Here is a 27,142-nt window from a genome sequence, read left to right on the forward strand (position 1 = left end):
CGTGATAGACTCTACCCTCACTCTCCGAGCCAAAATAAACCCCTTCTTTCTCAGGAAGCCTTTGCCAAGTACCTTGCTGCAGCATTGAGAAGAATAACTCACACTCTTCCCCAGGCTTTCATATAAAGTAGCATAAACTGCCCTTCCCATAAATTTAGGAGCATATGAGATCCCATGAGCACAGTTCCCACTGCAGAGAGGTATGGAATCTGTGTGGCTCACATGTATGTGTGCCACAGGCAGCCAGGAAGAAAAGGAGCCAGGAAGCACATTTCAAGACAGCAATAAAAAGCCTATTGTGCTGTGTTATAGAAGAGCTTGGCTCTCGGGCAGCCATGCCCTCACATGTGTGCACGTGTGTCTAGACACGGAAGCAAACCACCGTGAGAGAGCAGCACTCAGCATCTAAGCACCCGTCATCACATTCTCTAGCAGGAAAACATGACATCACCTCATCCAAAGGCTTCCAGAGAGTTCCTTTCCTGCTCACTGTGAGCAGGGGGGATTAGTATCTGCTTAAGTCCTGGACAAATGATAGCACGAGGTCAGGGAAATGACCCCTAGAGTATCCAAGGAAAGGGACAACTGTAATTCTAATTTCTCTGGGTCAGCTGCCTTCTGTTTTAGGGCAACTTGTGACCTAGCAGAGTCCAACACAGGTAACGGAGTTTTGGCTCTGCCATTTACTTCCTCACTGTCACAGACTGTGTGAGGAGAAAGCAGCTGAAAAACCAGTCCTGGGAAGCGAGTCAGTTCTATAAGAAGCACACATCTGTCGGAACGCAGGCCTGCCTACCCGTGCAGCAGCCACGGCACAGGACACCGCATCTGCAGGGTCAAAGGCAGAATCTCGAAATTTCACTTACCCTCTGTGGCAAAATATTCCAGATGGCATAATGTCTCCTCCATGTACTTTGAGTCTTTTGAAAGTCTTTCAAAGATTACATTATCCTGTGAAAGGGAGAAACATTCCCTGAGACTGGCAGAGCGCAGAGGACATCTGCCAGTGGGCACTCTAAAGAAGGCTCTCTTTCGTGTCTATGTAATGAACATGAAAAAACTTGACTGAGCAGAAAGGAGCTGTCGGTTGGGCCAAACATGAGCTTTGTAAAATGCATACAGCAATACCAAAAGCTGCTGTGTATCTAAAAAAATTCAAAAAGGAACAACAATGGGGGTGGGGACTGCAAGCAGAGACCCGTTCAAGGCTGCTATAGTGCCCACGTTTGCACACCTCTCCATAATTCAGACTCTGGGCTTTGTACCCATTGTCTGAATGGAACTGCTTCAGATTTGGGGAATCTTCAGAATTTGGAGTAGATGTGTATAGCTATGACGTGAGATCTCAGAGATGGGGGTGGGGGGGCTCAGTCTAAACCTTTTATGTTTCCTGTCTACCTATTCACACAGCCTGAAAGTAACTTTCTATCTTTCCCATGGCTACATTTAGGCTGGAACTGACACTGTGAGGTCAGCTGCAGAACTTTATACTGTATCATGGCAGGCTTGGAAAGTTTTGGATTGGTATTTTTTTTTTAATTTATTGCTTGTGTGTGTGTGTGTCTGTCTGTCTCTGTCTCTCTCTCTCTGTGTCTCTCTGTGTGTCTGTCTGTCTCTGTCTCTCTCTCTGTCTCTCTATGTGTGTGTCTGTCTGTCTCTGTCTCTTTCTGTCTCTCTCTCTCTGTGTGTCTGTCTGTCTCTGTCTCTTTCTGTCTCTCTCTCTCTGTGTGTCTGTCTGTCTCTGTCTCTTTCTGTCTCTCTCTCTCTGTGTGTCTGTCTGTCTCTGTCTCTCTCTGTGTCTCTCTCTCTGGGTGTGTGTGTGTGTGTGTGTGTGTGTGTGTGTGTGTGTGTGATGTGTCACAGCAAGAGAGCGCAGGGTCAGAGGACAACCTGCAGGAGTCACTCTCTCCTTCCACATGAATCTAAGGGTTGACTCAGTGTGGTCAGACTTGGCAGCAAGCACCCCAGCTGCTGAGTCATCTTCTCGGCCCTCATTCGGGATTCTTACTTGTCTGAGGCAGGATCTCACAGGAGCTCACAAAAATCTGCTTGCCTCTGCCTCTCAAGTGCGGGAATTGTAGGCGTGAGCCACTATCCCCTGCTAATTTGTTTTTTAATTAGCGTGCTCACACTGTAGCGTCTTTATGCAGAAGCAAAAAGAGTAAATCACATCCGCACACCATAGGTTATTCAAATACAATCTGCCAACAACGGAAGATCCCACAGCCAAGGAGACCATAGGCCTGGGGCTTTTGCTTCTGACTCACGCTGGATGAGAAACACCCAGTTTGGCGCAGCCTGTCCCTCACACTGATAAGCCTGAATGGTTGCTTGTATGCTCCTGGGAGTCCACTGTGTAAGGCAGCATCTCAATACATCAACTTTTTTTTAAAAACTAGTTTGTTGGAGGAGGGGGCCGGCTTGGGCAGAACTAACCATGAAGAATTTGATGGGCGTTGGCAGTGTTCCCTGCCTACACTCTCCTGCTTCCATAGCCTTTCTCTTCCAGCTGCTGCAGCTACAACACAGGGCACACAAACAGAGCCTAAAAACAAGGTCGCTCTGTGACACCATGACCTCGGTGGCCTTAACTAAAGCCGCCTTATCATAAAAGTAGAATTCTTTTTGTTGGCAAATGGAATTCCTTTAAAGGCTACATACAGTGTTTATCGTCAAACAGACCGGATCATAATGTATCCATAGCCATTGTGAGAAAGGTGAGAAACCTGTGAAACTCACCGCTGATCCAGGCTCAGTATCTCACTCCTGGCGTACGTTTGAGAATTAGTCTCTTCATCCCACAGAGCCACCACACAACGGGATACAATTTTACAGTCGTACAATTCATAAGCAGGAATGGCTTTCCTTAGCAATAATGCCTTTGGAGTTTGCTTAGTATTAGTTAGGGATACTGAAGAAAAAGCCAGGCTTAGGACACTGGCCAAAAAGAGCTGTAAAAATAGATCTACTTGTGGATATGACTTCTGTCTCCGTAGCTGCTAAGGAACAAGCGACGTGAGAGGACAGACCAATGATCACAGATCAACATGGTGCCATCACCAGACCTGGTGGCAAAACCAGATCTGGAATCCCCACTCCAAGGATTCTGTGTCCAAAGCTCACTACTGCTAAAAGTGGGTTGTCTCTGCCCACTGCCCACTCTCATCAAACGCCACCTTGAACCTGTGCTCCTAGTGGCTTGCTAGGACTGTCTTTCAGTTCTGGCAGGCCAGGAAGGATACATGAGCAGCAGTTTGGAGAACAATACATTGGCAAAGCGGCCTCCGAGAGGTTAGCCGAGCCCCTCCCCGACACCACTGACACTTACAGCTCCCTTGCAGTAAAGTCGAAGTTGTCCCGACGGCATTCGAACAATGACAGACATTCTTTTTCTGTCGCTGTAATAGTATAGAAAAAGAAAGAAAAGAAGAAACAGAAAGGGAAAGTCATCATAGTTCACTTTATAGGACCCGGTGCAAAACGTGTGGAGCCTAGAAATGTCAAGGTCCACTTCTCAATAGATTTTTTTTCCTCAAAGGAAAGCTTCAACTGTAGACTTTGCTCATGTGTACCAAGTGGACAGGCGCTGTATGCCTTGCCCTGCCGTAAGGACTCGCTCATGGCACGGCTGCTTGCAAGGGGGCCAGAAATGGAACATTTGCCCATGTGCTATTGCACGGCGAATCAGTCAACTCATTCCGGTAACCAGAGCCGTCCCTTGCAAACAGCAAGATGGGAGACCCAGCACACCTTGTAAGTACCTTGTATGGCTTCTTTTAATGGGTCAAGGAGATTACCAATTCCTAGACCTGCCTCACCCAGCACCAGGCAAACCCTCTCCTCCCACTGCTGCACGATTCCCTCCTTACATACTTGTGATCAGGGTGAAGCTCACACGCTGAGGCTCAGTGCCTTCTGCTGCCTGAGGTCTGTCCTCTTTAACTCCCCGCACAGTGCTGAGCCAATCCCCACCGACCCTCTCATGCACCACCAAGCTCAAGCACCCGGGACCCACATCCTGCTCCCCAGCGAGTTCTGCTCTGTGCTTCGCCCTCACTTCCTCCCGCTGGAATGCTTCCCCGCACCTGCGGCCAGTCTGACCCACAGCACGTGGAGCCTTCATCCTCTCTCGGCGTCCAGAGGTTGGGTGTCCTTAGCAATGTCGCCTAAGCTGTTTCTGTTTCTTAATGCACGAAGCAGATGACCACAGACTACTCCAAGGAAATCTTACAGAAGGAAATGGCGTCAGCAAAATGATGCCTCCATTAAAAATAACCAGGAGCTGCAACCACAATCGGCGTTCCTTCTCACTCCTACTCGCCCATCCCTTTAAACACTAGACCCTGGCGTTTCCACCCACAGTCCTGTTATTAGCGTATCCCTTTCTGATTCCTTCTTGTCTGGCTGTTAACAGCTGGCCACAGTTAATGCAGCACAGAGTAGCAATTTCCAACAGGAGATGCATTAGGGGCCAGAGAGATGGCTCGGCTCAGTGGGCAAAGTGCTCACAGTGTAAGAATGAGGACTGGAGAGCGGATCGACAGCTTCCCCTTTAAAGCATGATGTCGTGTATCTATAACCTCAAGGCCCGGAGAATGGCAACAGGCAGCTCTAAAGGGTGGTTTCTAGGCTCTGTGAGAGACTGTGATGGCTACCTGTCTCAAACGACCAAGCTGGAGGTGACAGATTTCTACTTCTGGCCCCCACGTGCACACGCATGGGAGAGCACACACACCCATGCAACACACATACACATATGAAAGAGAATGAAGAAAAGGAGACAAAACATCTGAGGAGCTGGACGCTTGGCTGGAAGCCCCACACAGGCACACTGCCACCATGCCTACATGAACTGCCACCATCATCAGCCACTCTGTGGCCTACCTGACCCCAAGGGCTTCTCACCCACAGGGCCAAGCTCACAGCTCTCAGCTAAGCATCAGGCGGGAAAACTTTTCCTCTGTGACGCTATAAAAACACCGCCCCTTTCAAGCCATTTGTGAACAATTTGACAAAGGTGCCTAGAAAACTAAGTATTTTCTTTCTTTCCTTTTTGAGACTATCCTGGAACTCACTATGTAGCTCATGCTGGTCTCAAACTTGGTGATCCTCCTACCTCAGTTTTTCCAGACGCTGGCATTACCTGCCTGAGCCACCATGCCCAGCCCCATCTATTTCCAATGATCAGGAAAGGGTGGTCTCCAGACCAAAGACAACAGGACTTTGCTCTAGTACCGGAAGGCAGCTCTGCTTACGCCATTCTGCAAGGCTGCCCCTCTGCCTAGTACTGATCGTCAGTGTGTAAGGAGAGAGAGACATCATCAGACTTGCGCCTCAGAATAAACTATGAATGCCCTGAGAAAGCCAGAGAATCTGACAAATATCCCCAGGTCTTAAAGAAACTTCTGGGTGTGACGGCTTTAGGACAGGCCTGGGAGGGTGGCCTCACAGAGACCAAGCCTCCCAAGAGGGTAAACTGACCACATCTGCTCTGTGCTCACATGTTATTTTCTTGCTCAGACAGAGATGCAGGCCTGACCTCACAGAACCTGGCCTGTGACAGTGAAGCCAACGCCCTCGCCACATCTCTGAGACTTGCACACCTCTGCGGCTGCTGATGTAAGGACACCCAGCTCTAGGAGGCCAAAGGCAAAGGAAGTTTAACACTGCTCTGAGAAGAAAGAGTGGCCGACTGAACCCTCCTTAATGGAACCCTGGATTCTAAGATGAGGGCTGTCGGGGAGGGGCACTCACCATGATTAATGCCTAAATAGAAATTGTGCTACATAATCAGTAAAATCTGCAGGCAAAGCAGTTAAGTATACATGAAATGTCTCATGTCAAGTATATCAAAGAGAAACATACCTAGAAAATTCTAGAACATTGAGGATCCCGAATGTCTGTTCTTGTCCCATCTACAAAACAGAAAAAAAGGAGACAGGGTTCTTACCTGGAGTGCAAAAATCTCAAAATCTCAAATCAATCACACTTCCTAATTACATACACAGACACCAGACACACATGGACACATACAACAAGCTCAATATCTCTCTCTCTCTCTCTCTCTCTCTCTCTCTCTCTCTCTCTCTCTCTCTCTCTCTCTCTCTCTCTCTCTCTCTCTCTCTCTCTCTCTCTCTCTTCCCATTAATTCTCTACACAGGCATTTACAGTCTGCACTGTGCTCTCACAGTCTGGTGGGATCAGAGCGCCCTCTGCTGGTAGAAAACTCTGATTTTTTTTTTCTTTTTCTTTTTTTTCCTTCTGTGACAGGCTCCTAAATCCTGTGTTATAGCCACTTCCAAGTGTGGAAAAGAAAAGGTCCAAGCTGCTTAGAACCATCCGAAACTGTATGCCAGCTCTGCATATGAAGGTAGGGACCCATGCATTCTTTTAAAGGTCTCTCTATATACATATACCAGTTACCTAACGTCTCCAGCAGGGTCTGAGCTGCGCCTCCACACACTGTGAACCATCACACTGAGTTAGCATCATAGCCAGAAATGGATGCCCAGTAGCCTGAGGTCCCACTATGCAACCACAAGACTGATGCCGCTACACTGGTGCAGGGCCTACCTTAGAAACAAGCAGACGGTACCTCTCAGCTTTAGGAAGACAGAGAGGAGACTGGCTCTAGTCCTCGCTACAGGTAATTTTATGGAAGTGAGGTGAGAGACTGTGAGGAAGCCTTTTAAAAGGAAAAGTTACCACAGCCCCCAAATACCATGTTTATGCCACCACCTTCTGTGAGACCACGGTGTCTCCACAAAGTACTTCTAACCCATTTTCTCACTTACAAACAAATACAAAATTTTGCCATTGTATTTGCAATCAACACACTACTTCATAAACACCATCCTCCAAAGGGCTGGCCCCTTACCGCTTCGATGATGACCGAGTATGGCGTCCTCCCGGTAAACACGAAGCCAAGCTTCTTAGCCCCTTTGACCAAAGCAGCTTCATCTGCCAACAATAAGCCAACACCACACAGGTTCACCCCTGGTCATGACAGAATTCTGCTAAATATCATGTTCATGCTAAAACCCATCGGGACTGATTAGGCCTGGTGTTAGTATACAAAAACAAAGACTTGAGATGGACAGACGGATGGATACACTCACTCTTCCTGACACCAGGGTTTGAAGTGGGTGTTCCTACTAGCAGATGGGACACCAAAAGCTATATCCTTAGGACCACTTCAGCCATGCTGTGCTCGATCAGCTCAAGGAAAACGCCCAGATCTGTCGGGAAGGCTGTGCTTCCACTGCAGTGCTGATTCAGACAACCAGGAAAGGAGCTCTGATGGCCCATGGGGGTGTGATGGGCGAGGCAGTCAAGGAGCCAGGCTGGATCTCTCTTAAGAGCATTGTCTAGCCCAAGATTTTGACCAGGATGTGCAAGATAGCTTGGGCTCTTCCTTGCCAGCAGAGTAGCATGAGAGTTGGGACACCCTGGCTCTCCTGGGTTTTAACATCCGTAATTCATGAACCGGGGAGAGGTCAAACAGCATCTTCCAAGAATAACTGAAGACACCGGGTCTCCAGGGGAAAGGCCAACCAGGCACTTCTAGCAACAGCCCTCACCTGGAGATGAAGCCTGGTAGATAATTTCATCACCATCCTTCTCAGGGACAACGGTGTGACACACAGCCAGCAGGGTAAGGAACTCTTGTATGCAAGGGGCTGTGGGCTAAAAGCAGCAAGAACCAGTTAGCACCAGTTAACCAGTCACCAGACTTGTAATGCATGGAGGATTCACGCCTTCACCCGCTCTAAGATCCAGTGACAGGTCAGGCAAAGGGGTGCACAGCTTTGATCCCAGCACTTGGGAAGCAGAGATAGGAGGATTTCTATGAGTCTAAGGCTAACCTGGTCTACAAGATGAGTTCCAGGCTAGACAGGGAAACAGGATGAGACCTTGTCTCAAACCAAGAAAAAGAAGTTTGCCATTTGCTTTGACAGAGTTCAGAGGCTCTGGCTAGCTGACTCTTGGCCAGAGGTTTTCACCACGACCCTTTAGTATAGTTCCTCATGCTGTGGTGACCCAAACCATAAGATTACTTTTATAGCGGCTTAGAACTGTAACTGACATTGCTATGAATCGTAATGTGAATGCCTGCATTGTTCAATAGTCTTAGGAGACCCCTGTAAAAGGATTTCTTAACCCCCGAAGGGGTCACAACTCACAGGCTGAGAACACTGCTCTATGTCCACACACTTGCCCTCCACGGAGCCCACATCCTGACACCCTGGTCTTCAAACGAGTCACATCTTTCTCGGTGTCCCTTCATGCCCACAGCTGTCTGCCTGCTTTCAGCAAGCTCTCCTGTGTAATGATTTAAGTCACTTCCCCCAAGCCCATTGCCTCGTACCTCAAAACATAGTCACCAGTGCCACCAGGAGCCGCTGTCCTCACCACCACTGTCTAGTATCCTGAATGTCTGATCTTTCTAGTATATACACCTAAAATCCCTGTTTAATCAAACTTTTCCTATCATCCCTTAAAAGAAAAAAGAATTCTATGGTTTTAATGAAATCTTAGGATACAGTATAGCTTCCCGTTTACTAAGGAATTCTAAGTCTTATAAGGCCAGAAGTGGCTTACACACTATTCATTTATTTACCCAAACATACTCAGGTAACCAGTGTGCTTCAGGCAGTGCTCGTCAAGGTTTGAGAGGCTGAAACTGTGTATTGTGAGCCAGCTGAGCCAACCAGCACTGTGATTGCACTCCTGAACTTTGGAACCCTGCAGGACCAGTTAACCCATCAGGCTGGAAGCAAACAACTAGTTAAGTTAAAACCTAGTAGTTGGTGGACTAAGCCAATGAAGTTGTTTCCTATATCCCACCTCCATTTTTATTCTGTCTTAATCTTGCTTGGAGCAAGCCCAGTGCTTCCCCATACACTAGCCAAGAATTGTACCACAGTAGTTGCACACGGAGTTGGACTCCAATACCCTCAATTAGGATCCAGAAAGGGCTGTCCACTCCCTTTTACACAGAACTCAGACCCTTAGCTGAACCCCAAGTCCCCATGACCTGCCACTTCTGGTCTAGTATCATCCCTTACTGCCTTCTGCCTTTCTTTGCTAACATAGATGCTATTAAATTAATAGTCTAAGGAATCGTCCTTTTATAGCCATGCAGATACTACTCCTTATTATAAATCTTATGTCTGCGCGTTTGCTGTGGCTTACTTTCCAGATTCAAACATAAGCTTTATTTTGTCATTTGGGATGTCGGTGTCATTAGGTTTAGTTTAGTCTCCTCTCGGAACTAAGCCCTTGCTCCCTAAGCTTCAGTTCCGTCCTAGCTTGCTTTCTAATGCTGCAATAAACACCACGACCAAAGGCAAACTGGCTTCATGTCCCCTAACAGCACTCAGGTGACATTCCATCGCCAAGGGAAATGAAGCAGGAGCTGAAGCAGAGGCGTGGAGGAGCGATGCTTACCTGCTTACTTACATGCTCCCCATAGTTTGCTCACTTGCTTAAAAAAATTAGTTTTTTTTAAATTAACACAGCCCCTCCTGTGTTACCCCTCCCCTTCCTGCTCTCTTTAAAAGCCATGGCCTTTTTCTTTAATTGTTGTTATTTTTTCTTAAATGTGTAAATACATTTCACAGTACCCATTCTATGTGATCTCAGGGCTGACCACTAGGTAGCAGAGAAAACCACACCCGACCAAAATGCACACAGCAGGCGACCGTGCGTTGCTCAGCTCCAGTGGTACGACACAGCTCCTGGTCGGACGCTCAGGGATCCTTGTTGGGGGAGGGGATCTAAGAGCCAGCAGAACTGGAAGACAGAACAGCCTACAGACCCTGGTTCTTTCCCTCTGTCCTCCTACGAGACACAGCTCTCCTGTCCACAGAAACAACACTCCAAATCGAGGTTCGAAGACAAGAGTACAAACATCCCCTTTCTGATCTGTAAGCAGATGCCCTGTTGGGGACACCCTAGCTGGTTTAGGCAGGATGGAGGCCCCAGGGTTAAGCTGCCATGATCATGATTCTTACTGATATCACTGTTCCAAGTGAGATGGTCACGGGATACAGCATATAGACAAGTGTCTGGACCAGATGTGTGCCTGGCAGGCTCACACTACCTGGTGACTCCTCATATCTCCTCATCCTTCACTGCCCCACACCCACCGTGTCTGGTCCCTAAGAGGAGTTAAGCAAGTTTCTGCTAAGGGGCTTGGAACTCTAAGTGGGAGGACTAGAGGGATCTCTCTGTGCCTGTCTAAAAGCTAACCCTTTATTTCAAAGAAGACCAAAGGTCAATTGAGAAGAAAGTTCATGTGTGGCACTATAAGCCTAGTGAAAAGCCCCCGGAAGCATGTGGGTCCTAGGGTCAAGCCTTCTGTATCAGTTTTGCTGGCTGGTCATGTTGAATAATGATATTTATAACAAAGACACAATCTGGCCTCTCCCTTGGTTAGAGTAAGAGCAAAGAATCACAACTGGACACAGTGCTGAGAAATACCGGTCATGAGTGCTCAGTCCTACACAGGTCATCATTAAGTGTGTGAGATGCTGTCTTGTGGATAGGACAAGGATACTTCACCCATGAACTCACTGCAGCTGTGGTCCTCTACATAAGACTTGTAGAAGATCAAGCCAACATGTGTCACATATAAACAGTGACCCACTAATGGCTCTTTGTCCTAGAGGTGAGGGGTACACTCACGTGTTCATCCTCGATGTTCTTTAACAGCCTGGGATCATTGAAGTCACATGAGTCACTGGGGCAAGAAGTCATCCGACTGGAAGGAAGAAGAAAATTCATTCAATTTAAAAGTCCCTGCCCAGATAGCTCACACCTAGAGAGAATCCACCCTCCGAAAGAAACATGAATAAAAAAAACCATAGTCCTGCAATCAATGCTTAGGTATCTAGAATGAATATCATATCAAGCATTAAAATAACTTAAGTTCCTAAACCTTTCTATAAGCAAACTGTTACAAGTTCTTATAAAAAACAACAGATTTGCAAGGGGAAGAATCACAAGCTGTGTCAATACTATGGGTGTCATGAGTTGGTCCTTAAATAACTACCAGGCAAAAAACAACCCAGAGGAAAGACTGTCCCATCTCTCAACACTCACGGCCAGAGTGCATGCAGTGAAGAGAAGGCAGCAAACAACAAAAGAAAGGACACTGGATCTGACATCTGTGGGCACTCAGGCTGGCGAGTGTGAGCTTCTCACACACTCCATCATCTCTGCCAGCAAGCTATGTCTTATTTCTGATGGATTAGTACAGCAGATAAAACAGCAGCTAATAGTCTATGGTGAGAGGTATACAAAATGCCGGCTGATACCCCGTGGAACACTAGGAAGCTGAAGAATGGCCTATGAGAAGGACGAGAAATATCTGTGAAGCATGCCAGGTACCTGTGATGATGTCAGGTACTGTGAGAGACATGGGTACCTGTGAGGGATGTCAGGTACTGTGAGAGACATGGGTACCTGTGAGGGATGTCAGGTACTGTGAGGGACATGGGTACCTGTGATGATGTCAGGTACTGTGAGGGACATGGGTACCTGTGAGGGATGTCAGGTACTGTGAGGGGCATGGGTACCTGTGATGATGTCAGGTACTGTGAGGGACATGAGGTACCTCTGAGTGATGTCAGGTACTGTGAGAGACATGGGTACCTCTGAGGGATGTCAGGTACTGTGAGGAACATGGGTACATGTGATGATGTCAGGTACTGTGAGAGACATGGGTACCTGTGATGATGTCAGGTACTGTGAGGGACATGAGGTACCTCTGAGTGATGTCAGGTACTGTGAGAGACATGGGTACCTCTGAGTGATGTCAGGTACTGTGAGGGGCATGAGTACCTGTGATGATGTCAGGTACTGTGAGGGGGGATGAGGTACCTGGGAGGGATGTCAGGTACTGTGAGGGGCATGGGTACCTGTGATGATGTCAGGTACTGTGAGGGACATGAGGTACCTGTGATGATGTCAGGTACTGTGAGGGACATTGGGTACATGTGATGATGTCAGGTACTGTGAGAGACATTGGGTACGTGTGATGATGTCAGGTACTGTGAGGGACATGGGTACCTGTGAGGGATGTCAGGTACTGTGAGGGACATGGGTACCTGAGATGATGTCAGGTACTGTGAGGGACATGGGTACCTGTGATGATGTCAGGTACTGTGAGGGACATGGGTACCTGTGATGATGTCAGGTACTGTGAGAGACATTGGGTACCTGTGATGATGTCAGGTACTGTGAGGGACATGGGTACCTGTGATGATGTCAGGTACTGTGAGGGACATGGGTACCTGTGATGATGTCAGGTACTGTGAGGGACATGGGTACCTGTAAGGGATGTCAGGTACTGTGAGGGACATGGGTACCTGAGATGATGTCAGGTACTATGAGGGACATGGGTACCTGTAAGGGATGTCAGGTACTGTGAGGGACATGGGTACCTGTGATGATGTCAGGTACTGTGAGGGACATGGGTACCTGTAAGGGATGTCAGACTGGCTACAGAAGAGCAGAGGGAGCTGAATCTTCCCCAGATGTACAAAGCCCTATAGTTTTTAAATAGTATAAAATGTTATTTTGAAATACAGAGATTAAAAACATAAGCAAGAATGTTGCAGGTGGCTGTAAATAGGAAGGACTGGACAAGGACACGCTGTTGGTGTTGAAAGCTCTGTGGTGTGGGTTCAAACTATGTCTGAATTTAAACCTTACTCTGCATCTCTTTCAAACTAACGTATTCACAATTTATATTTAGACTTAAGACCATCCTGACGTATCCCCACTAATGTTGTAAGACATGCTAGACTCTACTTACCAGAAGTCATCTGAGGACTGCTCTCTGGCTAGTTCCGGGAAGTGGCTGGCAAGGAAAAACTGAGTGGTCAGGAGATGATCCAAACACGGGAAATGGGCAATTCTTAGACTATGTGTACAAATCCACAGGTGCCCTGGGACATCTCAGTAAAGTTGAAGAAACAAGTGGTATTTCAGCTGTTTAAAGATTCACTGGGGAACCCACTAGTTTTCTTTAACATGTTTAATAGCAACCACACATACAAATTCCTCAAAAGAACAAAATAACCACCACACTTTGTCGGAAGACTAGGAACGGGGTCTCCCGAAGATGACAAACATACTCACCCATAGGTCACACCAGCAATGCTACACTTCTTGAAGTTCATGATATTACATGTAAGAGTTCCAGTCTTGTCAGAAAACAGGTATTTTACCTAAGCAAAAAATGAACAAAATGCAGACAGAGTAGTAGGGGCTGGGGAGGTGGCTCAGTTCTAAAAGCACCAGCTGCTCTTTTGGAGACCCTGGGTTCAGTTCCCAGCTCCCACACGGTAGGGCGCAACCATCTGTAACTCCAATTTCAGGGAATGTAGGGCCCTCTTCTGGATTATTATGTGGCACACAGACATTTGCACAATCAAAACACCCACATGCATGAAGTAATTTTTTAAAAAACGGGTGGGGTAAGATGTAAGAATCAAAACGTGAAGTTGCCTGTGTCTCTGTAAACCTGCATGGCATTTAAATGAGAGTCTATAAAAGTAATCAATCGTCAATGATGTACTTCAATTCACATTTACAAAACTTTTCCTGTTACTAATTCTACACTTGAGTAACAAGGAAGCTTCCGTAATCCCTCTGGCCACCATCTCTCGGCATCACCACACAATATTCAACATTTCCTTGATATATTTCATTCTCCCGAGTTCAGACATGCTCTTACGGAAGATGCAATTCTTTCAAGAGTCCACCCCCTGACTAGATTAAAGATGGCTGGCCTGGCAAATCATCTCTAAAGACACAGTAGGGGCCCTCATGTGTCAGCAGCAACCAACGCTGTCTAATTGAACTTGAGGCCCACTCAACAGCACGGTAATCATTCCTGGTACTAGACACCTAGCCATACCTGGAGCTAGTGAGGCCACAGATCTCGGAAGAGAACCTACTCCCATAAGACCATCATATCTCCTGACTTCTTTTAAAGGCAGTCTCACGATGTAGTCTTTTGTTGGCCTGGTACATGCTTTTATGACCTTGAACTAACAAATCTGCCTGCTTCTGCCTCCCAAGTGCTAGAATTAAAGGCAATGAGCCACCACACCTGGCCTGAACAGCACAACTCCTAAGCTCTAAATACCTATCCTTATATTCATAGTTAAGTGTAGCTCTCACCCCTCATCAAAGAAGCTGCTCTTGGCAGCAGCAGGAGATCACCACAGAAAGCCACAACTGGTCAAAATGCTGAGATCATAGGGAAAGCCCAGCGCTAAGAGACGGAGCTACAGGACAATTCCCATAGCTAAGGCTCAGGGATCATTGAGGTAGAGGAGGTGAAAAGACCATAAGAGCCAGAGGAGCAGGAAGTCTACTGTGGGAGTATGTCTCCTAGAGACGACAGGGAAGCTACACCCCTTGGTACCTCAGCAGTGTGGCTGCAGAGCAAGACCTAAACAATGACAGCACCGACAGAGAGCCAGCTAACTAGGAAAGAGAAGATCTTACCAGGCTGTACCCCTAGCAAGGGTAACTAACGGCTGCTATCTTGGAGTATCTATTGCTGTAATAAACCATGATGACCAAAAGCAACTTGGGGTGGAAGGCTTTCTTTTTCCTTCCAACTCTCTTCATACTCTATCACTGAAGGAAGTCGGCAGGAACTCAGGGCTGGAAGTTAAGAGGTGGGAACTGGTTCAGAGGCCATGGAGGCTTACTGTACACTGGCTTGCTCCCCGTGGCATGCTTAGCTGCTTTCTTACAGAACACAGGGCCACCAGCATAGGGGCAGCAGGACCCACAGTGAGCTGTACCTTCCCACATTAATTATCAACCAGGAATATGCATCAATACCTTGCCTACAGGTCATTCTGGTGGTAGCATCGCCTCAAATTGGGCTCCCTCTTCCAAAGTAACTCTAGTATCTGTCAAGTTGACATAAAGCTGGCGAGCGCACCTTCTGAGAGAAAACTAGTTTTTCCTATGGATGAGCCTCCTAATTGGTTGTTTAATACTAAGTGGCTGGCCCTGATGATAAACACGCAGAAACACCAAATGGACTCAGGAGATTATATTTATGCTTATGAATGTACAGAATTATGTATAACAACACTAATCAAAGAAAAAGAGGCTACTGATTTGAAAAGGTCCTTGGAGAAGCTGAAAGATGGGAGATGGGAGGAATTTAAGGAAGAAAAAGGAAAGGGAGAATTAATTATATTTTAGTTTTTAAAAAAAAAAGATTACAGAATGATCAAATTGGGACAGGCACCTTTTCCAAGTACTTCTCATTAAAACTTATTTATAAATTTATGAGTATTCCTGATATTTCAAAACATGTATGCATATTGATCACATTGATTAATGGGATAATTAGTTTTGTTGCTTTCAATTAATAACAAATTCTGTTTCATACGGAGTAAATCTAGGAACATTAAGAACACAGTTTTATCAACATAGTAAAAAGGAAAATCTTATAAAGAATTGCCAAATTTGCAATCTCTTTCCCTCTTAAATTTTAACTTCTCCTCCTTTGGAAATTTCCCCCATGCCTGATCAGGACAGGGCATTTCATCCTGGCCATTCCTTGGACACCTACAGTCCTTCCATCTGGCTGGGTCAGTTTGAGGACAATTATATATATTAGCCCTGCAAACTGACAAAGGTACCCAAAGGCCACATACAGAGTTGTCCCTAAATATCCACAGGGGGTAGTTCTGAGACCCACTATGGATACCAAAATTCTCAGATGGTCAAGTCCACTATATAAAGTGGTATAGTGTTTACATAAAACCTACATACCACCTCCTCAGTGTTTCACCTAATCTTAGATGGTGTGTAACACCTAAGACAATAGAAATGGTGCACAGTACTAGCTATGGAAGGTGTTCCAAGAGTCCTCTGTGTATATTTGTCACAGATTTAACTACCAGAGGAACAATCACATTTTGACCTCAGTTGGCTGACTATACAGGGCTCGAGCCTCCAGATGCACTCAAACATCTCCCAGAAGGACACAGACATATGACTAACCACATTGTCATTTCACTGTGTGTGTGTGTGTTTGGGAAGAATTCTTAAGAAAATAGAGCAGACTGGCATTAATGTTGTCTGGAAATACTGGGAAGGATTCAAAGAGCCAAATGCCATCTGATATGTACCAAGAACTCATGGATTCTTAGAGTAGAATTTAACCAATGACGATGCTGTTGTAAAAAGAATGAATGCAGGTAGATGATAGACAGACAGACAGATGATAGAAAATAGGTAGATAGACAGGAAGACAGATGCATGGATACACACACACACAGACAAACACACACACAAAAACACACACACATGTACATACACACACACACACACACACACACACACACACACACACCTTGACAGATGATAGACAGGTGGCCCTGGATTCTGCCTCTCAATCTGTGTACCTGAAGTGCAGGTGGACAAGGGGAGGACAGGAACACGGGCCTTACTTAGGAAGATTTGTGCTCCGTACCAGGCCATTCTCTTTAGAGCATCATCCACCTTGATGCACCAAATAAACCTGAGTGAGTACTCTTGTGAGTTCAAAATTTTCTATTTAAAAAAATAGAAAAATGTATTCTTAGCTCTAACTAGATTTGGAGAATATCAAGGGATCAGAATCACCTGAAAATGTGACTACAGAGTTCTATTTTATTACAAAAGTTGACTGACAAGCCTGAGCTTCAACTTTCTAGCAATGACTCAAAAGGCTTTGCCACCACTGCAGGACTGACTCTGTCCTTAAGGGGAGAGAAGAAGGAGAGGGCATCTGATCCTATTCCAGGCCCACAGATCAGTGAGAAAAAGTCAGGCTTAGTCTTCCCAGAGGGACATGTGGAAGGTGTTGCAGGGAAACAAAGGCCAGACTTAGGCAGACAATCTACAGTCCTCCACCTGTCATTCATCAACAAGCTTTTCTGACGTGATTTAATCATTATTTTATCTATAAAATGAAGATGGTTACACCACATCCCAATTGGATTGTTGGGAGCTTCAAGAAACATAAAATAAAATCATAGTCTTTAATTACTTTAGGTAATGAATAAATTGTATGTTTTCATTTTATGCAGTGGTTCAATAGTAGAGGCAGATATAATCCCAAGAAAGTTGGGATGAACAAGTGGAAATCAGCGTGAGACCCCAGAAATCATGATTCTCTGGACTCTGTCAGTAACGCCTGTCCTTCAAACAACCCCCCATGCTTTGTGGGGTAGCCCAATAGCCAATGTCTTACCCTGTTTTCCTTGTCACTGTCCTGAGAAACACATTGAAAAAGACCCAAGATAACAGTGTATTTTTATACAATGTTCTGCACATTTTTTATTTGGATATGTTCTGGACAAAATGATATCCTTGTGTCTCTAAAGCCAAGGGACAGTAGCATTCACTGCCACGTTGCCCACTGGATGTCATAACCACCGCCATGGCTAACTATCCCTGCAAACCCTCAGGTCTCCTCTGCTAACACTCGCTTCCTGCTCACAGCACTGCCCCCCAAGTCTCCAGACAGGCTCTCACCTGCCCAAGCTCTTCGTTGAGGTTTGATGTCCTGGCCATGGCAGGAGTGTCATTTTCAATATAGTACATATCCGTGTCCTGAAAGGGAAAATGGAGGAGAGGAGAGAAGGGAAGGAGCCTTTAGACAACATGCAATTCTAGTATCTCATTAAGATTGACCCAGACCCCGGCATCTTAAAATCCTTCCATTTTCATTTAAAAGCTAACTTTTAACTTGGATAAAACTGGAGCTGCAGTGAGGACAGTCCCTATGACACAATGTGACCCACAGTATTTAGGTTTGGGTTCAAGAGGATGACCTCATGTTCTGAGCTAGGTCAGTGCCTTGTTCACAAGCTTCTTGTGAAAACCAGTGTAAAACACACATGAAAGTGCCTGGTCTGAAAAAAATGGGGGTCCAGAGCTTAACAGCCATGGCAATCCCTTAAAAACTTCACCTCGAGCCTGATAATCCACCCAAGGTGACTGTCAGGATGAAATCGGTGTAGAATGAACACTGGTAAGCATGTGAGGCCTTTTCCTTAGCATACACGAGACTTTGGAAGCACAGCCATGGTGGCCAGATGAGAAGCGCCCACTGAGCTTCCTCCTCCACCTTCCTCACCCCTGAGGTTATGCCAGCCATTGGTTCGGCTGGTTTAATTCCATGTCCTAACAGCTAACAGCCACTATGACTTCTTCTCTGGGACTCGATGAGATGACAAGGGTTCATGGAGAGCACTGGAGGGTGGCAGTCCTCCAGTAGCTCATGCCTCACACCCTGCTTTCACACTCACCCAGTTTATGAAGAGGGCCTGCGTGTACTTCACGACCTCGAGTGTCACCAGCAGGCTGATAGGAATCAGATTGTTGTACAAGATGATAAACGTCAGTAGGTTGTAGCCGAAATTATCTGAGGTCGTGTCTACAGACAAAAAACAGGATATCCATACAGCTCTTGTGGAGGTCTGCACTTAAGTTTCTTCCCATTTTGTTATTTTGGATTCTTTTTTTTCCCCTGAAAGGTGCTCACAATGGAGACTGAGAAGTTACGGAGCCCATTCAAACTCCAAAGACTATTTCAATGCCTGTACATTGGGCTGCATTCTCTTTAGAGGCTGGGGGAGGAGAGACAGGAGGGATCAGAAATAGCACTCTCCTGGGAGGGGAGTGCCCTCGTTGGCCTCAAAGGGACTTGTGGTTATTACAGAGGTAACCAGGCAGCACGGCGGGAATCAAGAAGGAAGGCTCCAGAGGAAGCAAACAGAAGACAACCAGAAATGGTGGTTAACAGAAACATTTCTTTTTTCTTGGAGCTCTTTATGAGATCTGAGATTATACAAAGCACTAACTAGAATGCTATATTGTTAGGTTGACAATACATGCATGCGGTGTACAGATGACAATGACAACCTAGAGCGGAGAGCATGGGGGCGTGCCAGGGAGAGCATGGGGGCGTGCCAGGGAGAGCACGGGGGCATGCCAGGGAGAGCACGGGGGCGTGCCAGGGAGAGCATGGGGGCATGCCAGGCTGATGCTCATGAAGTTAGTAACACAAAGGGGTTCTCATGTTGTCATCCCTAGAGAAACCGTAAGAAAGTATTTTTTTAAAGTGGTCACAAAACAGTCTCCAGACACACCCATCTTCACTCTACATATGATTCTTTTTTTTTTTTAAGATTTATTCATTTATTATATATAAGTACACTGTAGCTGTCTTCAGACACACCAGAAGAGGGCACTGGATCTCCTTACAGATGGTTGTGAGCCACCATGTGGTTGCTGGGAATTGAACTCAGGACCTCTGGAAGAGCAGTCAGTGCTCTTAACCGCTGAGCCATCTCTCCAGCCCTCTACATATGATTCTTAATCTGCTTTCTCTACAAGAAAGCCTGGTACAGGCATCGTAGCTATAGGGAACAGAGGGAAGGAGGGTATGACTACCACTCACAGACCCTGCATGGAAGGACCATCCAAGAGATTTGACCGGAAGTAGCAAGCAGCAGTCACTCCAGAACTCACCCATCTTCTTGATGTACCAACTCTTTCCACCATGAGACCCATTCCAGAACAGGGCGCCCACCGAGCTCACAAGCGCCATGACCAGGAGGATGCCAAACAGCACCAGGATTTGCACGTTGGTTACCTTCTCAACGTTCGACCTCTTGAGAGGTGCTTTTGTTGAATTCTGTGAATTGAGTAGACAAACTAGTTTTTAAAAGACATCCTACAGTTTAAAGAAACTATCTGAGGTGGTTTGAATAAGAATGGTTTATTTGAATGTTTAGTCACCAAGGAGTGGTAGCATTGAAAGGATTAAAAGGATTAAGAGGTGTGGCCTTGTTGAAGGAAGTATGTCACTGCAGGTGTACTTTAAGGTTTTAAATGCTCATGCCAAGCCCAGAGTCTCTCCCTCTCTCTCTTTACTGATCTCAGCTACTGCTCCAGCATCTACCTGCATGTATTCATACACATACACCCCTACATGATGATAATTAACTAAACCCAGAAACTGTAAGCAAGCTCCCAATTAAATGCTTTCTCTTGAAATAGTTGCCTTGGCCATAATGTCTCTTTACAGAATTAGATCACTGACTAAGACAAGATCCCAACTCTACATGACCTATTCTACACTTTCATTTACACCTTAGCATTACTCTGGCAACTTTCACAGGCATAGTGGCCTCTAGATAATGTAAGTCTGGTCTAAAAGTAACCAACACATAGCGAATTCTTAATCATAAAAATCTAAAGAGAACCTCCGAATTGATAATTTAGCTCTGTGATAAGTGTCAGAGAGATATTTAAAGTCTACATGTTCCTTATAGTAGGAAGGAATAAAAAGAGAGAGAGAGAGAGAGAGAGAGAGAGAGAGAGAGAGAGAGAGAGAGAGAGAGAGAAAGGAGTACAGTATATCAATAAAGCAAGAGAGAACATGGGCAGATGTCAAGGCAAAGGAGCAAAGGTTCCCTTGAAGAGCTCCAGGAAGGATCTTTTGGTGGAAGGACTTTGAATCGAGTTGTGTGAAGAAGATGGCCAAGAGCAGGGAGATAACAAAGCCTCCCACCTGGTTGGAGCTGAGGCCTATGGGATACCAAGATGTTCGGGAAAGCAGCACTTGAGGCTCACTGCGTCTCTCATGGAGGATGTGAGACTACATCCTCTCAGCAGTGGAAAAGACAGTCATGTAGGATCAACGAGATAATTATATAACCAAAGCAATTTTATAAAAGAAATTTCCAAAGGCGATTATGGTAGGCTAATGACGGGCTCCAAGAGCTTCACGGAGGTGACTAGCCTGAACTTCCTAGCTAAGCTCAGTCTTTGCACAGCATCACCCATGTCTTTCCAAATCCCATTGCAGTCCCAGAAATTCTGTCTTCTGTGAGCACCACGGCTTTCACTGGGGGCTGGGGAAGTTGGGGAACGAACAGCTACACTTGGAAACTTTAGGCTGTCCTCTGGGTATGTTCCTCTTTTTCTGCCCTGTTGTTAGTTTACTAGATTGCTCTTTATGGACTTCTAAAAAAAAGTCTTCCAGGGTCAAGATGGGAATTTGTTGGCAAAGACCATAATCAGTCAGGCACCCCAGGAAGGCTATGGGGACAATACACCCACATCTGGCCTCATACTGAAATCCAGGAGCCACAGGAAGGCTGCAAGGACAGCCCTCCCGCATCTGGCCTCATGCTCAGGATCCAGGAACCATTCTATTTCAAGACTGATTATTTGAATCCCTTAAATTCTATATTTAATTAAAGTCACTAAATTTCCAGGAAGGAAGAAAATGACAAAAGCTGTCATTTCTGTGACCTGTCAGTCAAACTGAAGTGGTTGAAACCCAACCAGTCACTAGGGTTAAGAAAACAGACTTTTCATCCAACAGAAAGAAACAGCCCAAAACGCTAGGTTTTAACATGAGCCCAGCATGGAAAGCCGAGCTTGGCACACTCACTCTCTTCTCCAAACATCTCCACTAGCAACAATGAGTTCTTAATGCTCAATTGCTGCTAGAACAATAAGTTCTTTTATAGCATTCTTAAAGGACACTATTACTTTAATGTCTGGGGCTACAAGGAAAATGGGTCAAACTGTCAGATGTCTCAAATGTTGGAATCTGACCTGAATTGTAGACATCTTATTCCTCTTGAGAAAGCAGACATCAGAATGCTAGTCAGAATAAGCCTGGAGTGTATAAATTGGATTTTAGACCAATCCTTACTCTTTCTAGATGTGTAAGCTAAACTTGATTGATTGATTGATTGATTGATTAGGTTGATTTGATTTAGTTCTTCCATCTTTAAAATAGCCATACGAGGGCTAGAGAGATGGCTCAGTGGTTAAGAGTACTGGCTGTTCTTGTAGAAGACCTAGGTTCACGGATATAGATGTCTCCTGAGAGACACAGCCAGAGCATGTCAAATACAGAGGCGAATGCAAGCAGCAAACCATTGAACTGAGAACGGGATCCTCGTTGGAGGAATTAGAGAAAGGATTGAAAGAGCTGAAGGGGCTTGCAACCCCATTAGAACAACAATGCCAACCAACTAGAGCTTCCAGGGACTAAACCACTACCCAAAGACTATACATGGACTGACACATGGCTCCAGCTGCATATGTAGTAGAGTTTGGCCTTGTTGGGCACCAATGGAAGGAAAAGCCCTTGGTCCTGCCAAGGTTGGACCCCCAGTGTAGGGGAGGGTCAGGGGATGGGAAGGGGGTGGATAGGGAGGGGAACACCCTTATAAAAGAAGGGGAGGGGGTGGGATAAGGGGCTTATGTCCAGGAAACTGGGAAAGGGAATGACATTTGAAACGTAAATAAAAAATATCCAATAAAAGAAAAAAATCAATGAATTCTCAATATTCATAAAGTCCCACCCCCCAAAAGAATTTGAGTTTGAAGAAAAAAGAACAGCCAGTTGCAGAGAAAACTGACAATTATATTATATATTTGTTTTGGATATAGATAATAACAAGAAGATGTTTTAGGAGTGAAAAACTTTTGCTGTAAATAATTCAAGATTGTGTCCTAAGAATAAATCTTAAATATTACTTGTTCACAATTATGGACTTATTTTATTCATGTTATTAACTATGTTTATGTATGTAATAAACATGAATACTCAAATTAAAAAAAAGACCTAGGTTCAATTCCAAGCATCCATACAGTTGCTCACAGCAACATGTAACTCCAGTTCCAGGGGCTCTGACACCTTTTTGTCTATCTTCTGGCCTCTGCAGGCACCATACACACATGAAATTCATTAATTGCATTAAAATTCATACATGCAAAGCACCTATACACACTAAATAAAAATAAATACTTTAAATAATAGAAACACTTTCCTCATGCCAAAGAATAAACGAATACATGTATGTCAGTCAGAAAACAATGTATACTTTGTTATACCCAATGTCTTCTATAATTATTGATTGCCTCTTTGCCATTAAGTCAACCAACAGAAATGATCTGAGTGGGGGCTGTGTATAGCTACAGTAAGCATGACCTGAGGGAGATCTGACAGGTGCAAGGTATACAATGGGAGCTCAGGAACCCTAAAGCCATCCGGTTCCTACTCCTCTGTCAAATCCACAAGTGTAAACACAATGTTAGTTCATGAACGGAATGGCTTCCAGCTGTGGGTGTTATTTTATATTCCTTTTGAAATTTCATTGTTCACGCTGTTTCAGCCCTAAAGGCATAACGAGTCTAGCACAGATGTTTCTGGAGTTTTCCATCACTCTCAGTCTGTCAACAGCAGTAAGTCTTGCCAAGGTTTGTCACACAGATGGTAGGAAATATTCCCCTCACCCTCAAAGGATCCAAATGGCATGGTCTCACCTTATCCATTGAAGACATGATAAGGATGTTCTGATACAAATTACACTTGGCCTGAGCCCTGAATATGTAATGCAAATATATGATCTAGAAGAACATTATACTCTGAAAAATCACCCAGGATATGAGGGAACTTGGAGACAGCTTGACTTTCTAATAAGCATGATCTGAAAAACTAGCCTTGGGACTCTACCCAAATCTGAGCTTCCTACCCATGGTCCCTTTACCACTTCATTGTACAAACATAGAAGCTCTAGTGAGCATATGTCTGAGGGTCTGCTGTGGCTACTGGTAATGCACTAAACATTCAAGGCTGCTTAAGAGGTGGCGAAGCGTGAGACTATCTGTCAAGATGGTCTTTGTATGCAGACTACTCAGAAACAATGAACTGTAACTTCCAATCTTGTGAATGGCTGAGGGTTGGGGAGGAAAGTGGATCAGACACATCTCAGACATGTGGGGCAATTTTCCTTCACGTGCAGAACAATTTCCATTCACTCAAGAGCTGTCATGGCAGCTGTAGACCATTTTTCTACTTGCTATAAAGCGCCTCTTCAACACACACTTTCTGTGAATATTCTTCTGGGCCTAGAGGCCTCCCTTGTCATCCCCAAAATGTGTGTGTCTTCCTCCATGCTTCTCAATCTCTCCTCCTACCACTTTTCTTATCCCAGGTGACAACACGTGACACCAAAATCAGACCCCTCTCCCAAAACAGGACACTTGGGTAAGACTCACATCCATTGGTATCTAGAGGTAGCTCTCCCGGATATACGGTTAGGACCTCATAATATTTAAGTCTTTGTTCATCCACGTCCATGCCAATCGGACATCTATCTTCTTCTCTTCCCTCAACAGATCACCTCCTCCAACCTCACCAACACCAAAGACTTGAGAAACGAGCTTATGGAACTCTCTGGTCCAGCCCCATTTTTAGTCTACCTTCACAATCCCAGCCCCAACATCTGCCTCAAGTGCTGAGTCCCTTTCTACTCAGCATTAAGGGACCTGGCACTGTTGGACCTCGAGCTCTCACTGCTATGGACCAGCCCAGGGTCTCCCAATCTATAAGCCCTCATCATGAGAAACTCAGAGGTGAGTACGGTATACTCACAGCTACCTGTCACCCAACAACTCTAACAGTCATCTTTGGTTCCAGGAACTCTCACAGCCATCTAATTGAGATTCCTTCCATGTCTTCATTGCATTAACTAGCACTCCATGCCTGGGATTGGAGACTTATGTATATACATCCACAGGAGTTTATAACGCCATAATCTACAATAAATACACCCCTACTTTCTATATTTTCTATATTACTGCTTTACCTAACTGGCCCCCAAAGGTAAAGATTTAGCCTTTATGCTAATGTACTCAGATGGCTTAGCAAAAGACTCAAACATTTTCAACCCAGACATAATTCAAATGTGGCTTTGAAAATCACACAAAATGGAAGAAACCCCAACTCTCTTTAATAGGTATAAGTAACAAAATACAATGCTGTCATGTACTAATTTCCTCTGACATAAAACATTTCTTCTTGAAAGTAAGCTTATTAAGACACAGAGTTTTCTAAGGGGAGGTAAAGCATTCCATCCTACAGGGTAGCTCCTTGAACTTGGAAAATAAACAACAATGGCTACAGGAAGTACCTGAAACTGATCAGATTCACTAGGCTTTTTCCCTCACAAGAATCTGTAAACAGTAAGGGCTGCTGGGAGGTATTTTGAGCAATTGGGCTACTTAAAGAGGTTCAGACCAGCTGAGCTGCCTAGAAGAAGCAGAGCCCTGGAAGAAGCAGCTGCCTGGAAGGACCATTCTCTGACCTGCCAAGCTGCAGGCAGGCTGTGTGCCAGATTTCCAGACTCTGTGAGCTGTCACCCATGCTGGCTGAGCTCTGGTGATGCAGCTGTCTTTGAGTCATTTTTGCTCTTCTAAGTAACCCCTCACCCATATTCCTATAGGTGACCCCAGTAAACTCACTGATTCACCAAACTGGACTTTGGTAGTATCTGTACTCTGGTTTGTCACTGGTTCCCTGTTTGAGGAGAATACAGGTTTGTTGATATCTCCCCAGGAAGAGTGCCACACAACAAATGCCAAAAGATATCAGAAGAATGCAAGAAATGACACAGAAAGACACTGATTTGTGTAGAAGCTCAAAAGACATTTGGCCAAATATGTTACCATATGGGCTATAAGTCTATACACAAAAATTTAAGAAAAAGTAATAACAGTGAAAAAGTGAAAATTTCTTTAAATTAGTACCGTTTCTTTAGTATATGAATAATAAACATTAGTTCAAAGTCCCTTGCTTTTAAATGACCTAGAATTCATATAATTCTAGGACAAGTAGAGAAAAAATTTAAAGGGTAACTAAGCCCTCCTTACATCTAGAAAACACAGTTAGAGCCAGTGGCCCCCCTTGAACCTAGACAACAAAGACCACTTAGATTCAGAGAGACTATGGCCACGCAACGGCACGGGCCAGAGGGAATCACACAAGGAACCGAAACAATCGCTTTCCCCTGAATTTACATTCTCAGATAAACTTGAGCTTCACATTTGTCTGTCTTTTTCACCCTGAGTAAAAGAGATGGAAAAACAATAAAGCAGCCAAAGTTGGCACAGCTTTCCAGAGAAACATTTTACCTGCATGAGTTTGGTGTCATGTCCGGTATACACAACAACGCCGAAGACCCACTGTGTGTTCCTAAGCTGGGTGCCTCTCAGTAAGATCTGGTCAGGCCCAAGGGCAACAGAGCTAAAAATAAGAAAAACATTTATATTTCTTAATTATTTGTCAAATAAGCATGCATTTTCCTTTACATAAGCCTACAACACACCAAACATTCCAGCCAGTCGAATTTGCTATTTTATTCTTTGCTTAATCTACCTATCTTCCCTCCCCAAATGTCTGTTCCACTCCTTCTTGTTATAGACTAGGATGGAGTTTTCTATAAAATGTCAGAAAGGATTATGTCTCCTAATCCTGCCGTGCAACTCAACACTGAGAAAGGAAATGCTAAAAACACACAAGCTTATTCATTTTTGAAAATAAGCTTACTTTATAGACTATGAAAGAAAAAAATACAGCAATGAACTCCTACCTAATGGCATAGTGACTGGATGAGAATCTGAGGGACTGTCTTCAGATAGGAAGCATGCTGGATGGCTGCACATGAGATGCCAACCGAGAAGCACTTGCATGCTTGGTTGTCACATAGAGCATCTGCTGAGTCCTAACATTCGGTTGCCCCCAACCCCAGTCAAGGGTCTTTCCACAGTAAGGAGAAGACCCCAGATGGAGGGCTATAGAGTATCAGCAGGTAGATTACAGGTCAACATCACGACAAAAGACATCCTCAGACACTAAGTCATTCATGGAGTGTGTGTGTGTGTGTGTGTGTGTGTGTGTGTGTGTGTGTGTGTGATGCCTATGTGTTCATGTATGTACATGCATGTGGAAGCCAGAGGTCAATGAGTGATGCCTATGTGTTCATGTGTGAACATGCATGTGGAAGCCAGAGGTCAATGTGTGATGCCTATGTGTTCATGTGTGAACATGCATGTGGAAGCCAGAGGTCAATGTGTGATGCCTATGTGTTCATGTGTGAACATGCATGTGGAAGCCAGAGGTCAATGTGTGATGCCTATGTGTTCATGTGTGAACATGCATGTGGAAGCCAGAGGTCAACATTTCACCTTACTCCCTCTCACTGATTTAGCTGGATAGCCAACAGACTTCAGGGGT

General features: G+C 45.1%; 1 protein-coding gene across 5 annotated transcripts in view; it reads right to left on the minus strand.

Annotated features, from left to right (window-relative positions):
* Atp8a2 (ATPase phospholipid transporting 8A2) overlaps positions 1–27,142 on the minus strand; it is a 528,141-nt gene that overhangs the window by 356,441 nt on the left and 144,558 nt on the right. For all 5 annotated transcript variants that reach the window (XM_087586606.1, XM_087586607.1, XM_087586608.1 and 2 more), the window contains 12 exon segments: positions 26,041–26,152; positions 19,570–19,735; positions 18,345–18,472; positions 17,569–17,646; positions 13,150–13,238; positions 12,824–12,868; positions 10,690–10,765; positions 7,581–7,686; positions 6,878–6,960; positions 5,866–5,915; positions 3,329–3,398; positions 867–951 (listed from right to left, as the gene is read on the minus strand). In XM_087586606.1, coding sequence (XP_087442732.1) covers positions 867–951; positions 3,329–3,398; positions 5,866–5,915; positions 6,878–6,960; positions 7,581–7,686; positions 10,690–10,765; positions 12,824–12,868; positions 13,150–13,238; positions 17,569–17,646; positions 18,345–18,472; positions 19,570–19,735; positions 26,041–26,152 — 1,088 coding nt within the window.

Source organism: Rattus norvegicus, chromosome 15, assembly GCF_021556685.1.
Source record: "Rattus norvegicus strain SHRSP/BbbUtx chromosome 15, alternate assembly SHRSP_T2T, whole genome shotgun sequence".
Classification (NCBI taxonomy): Eukaryota; Metazoa; Chordata; class Mammalia; order Rodentia; family Muridae; genus Rattus; species Rattus norvegicus.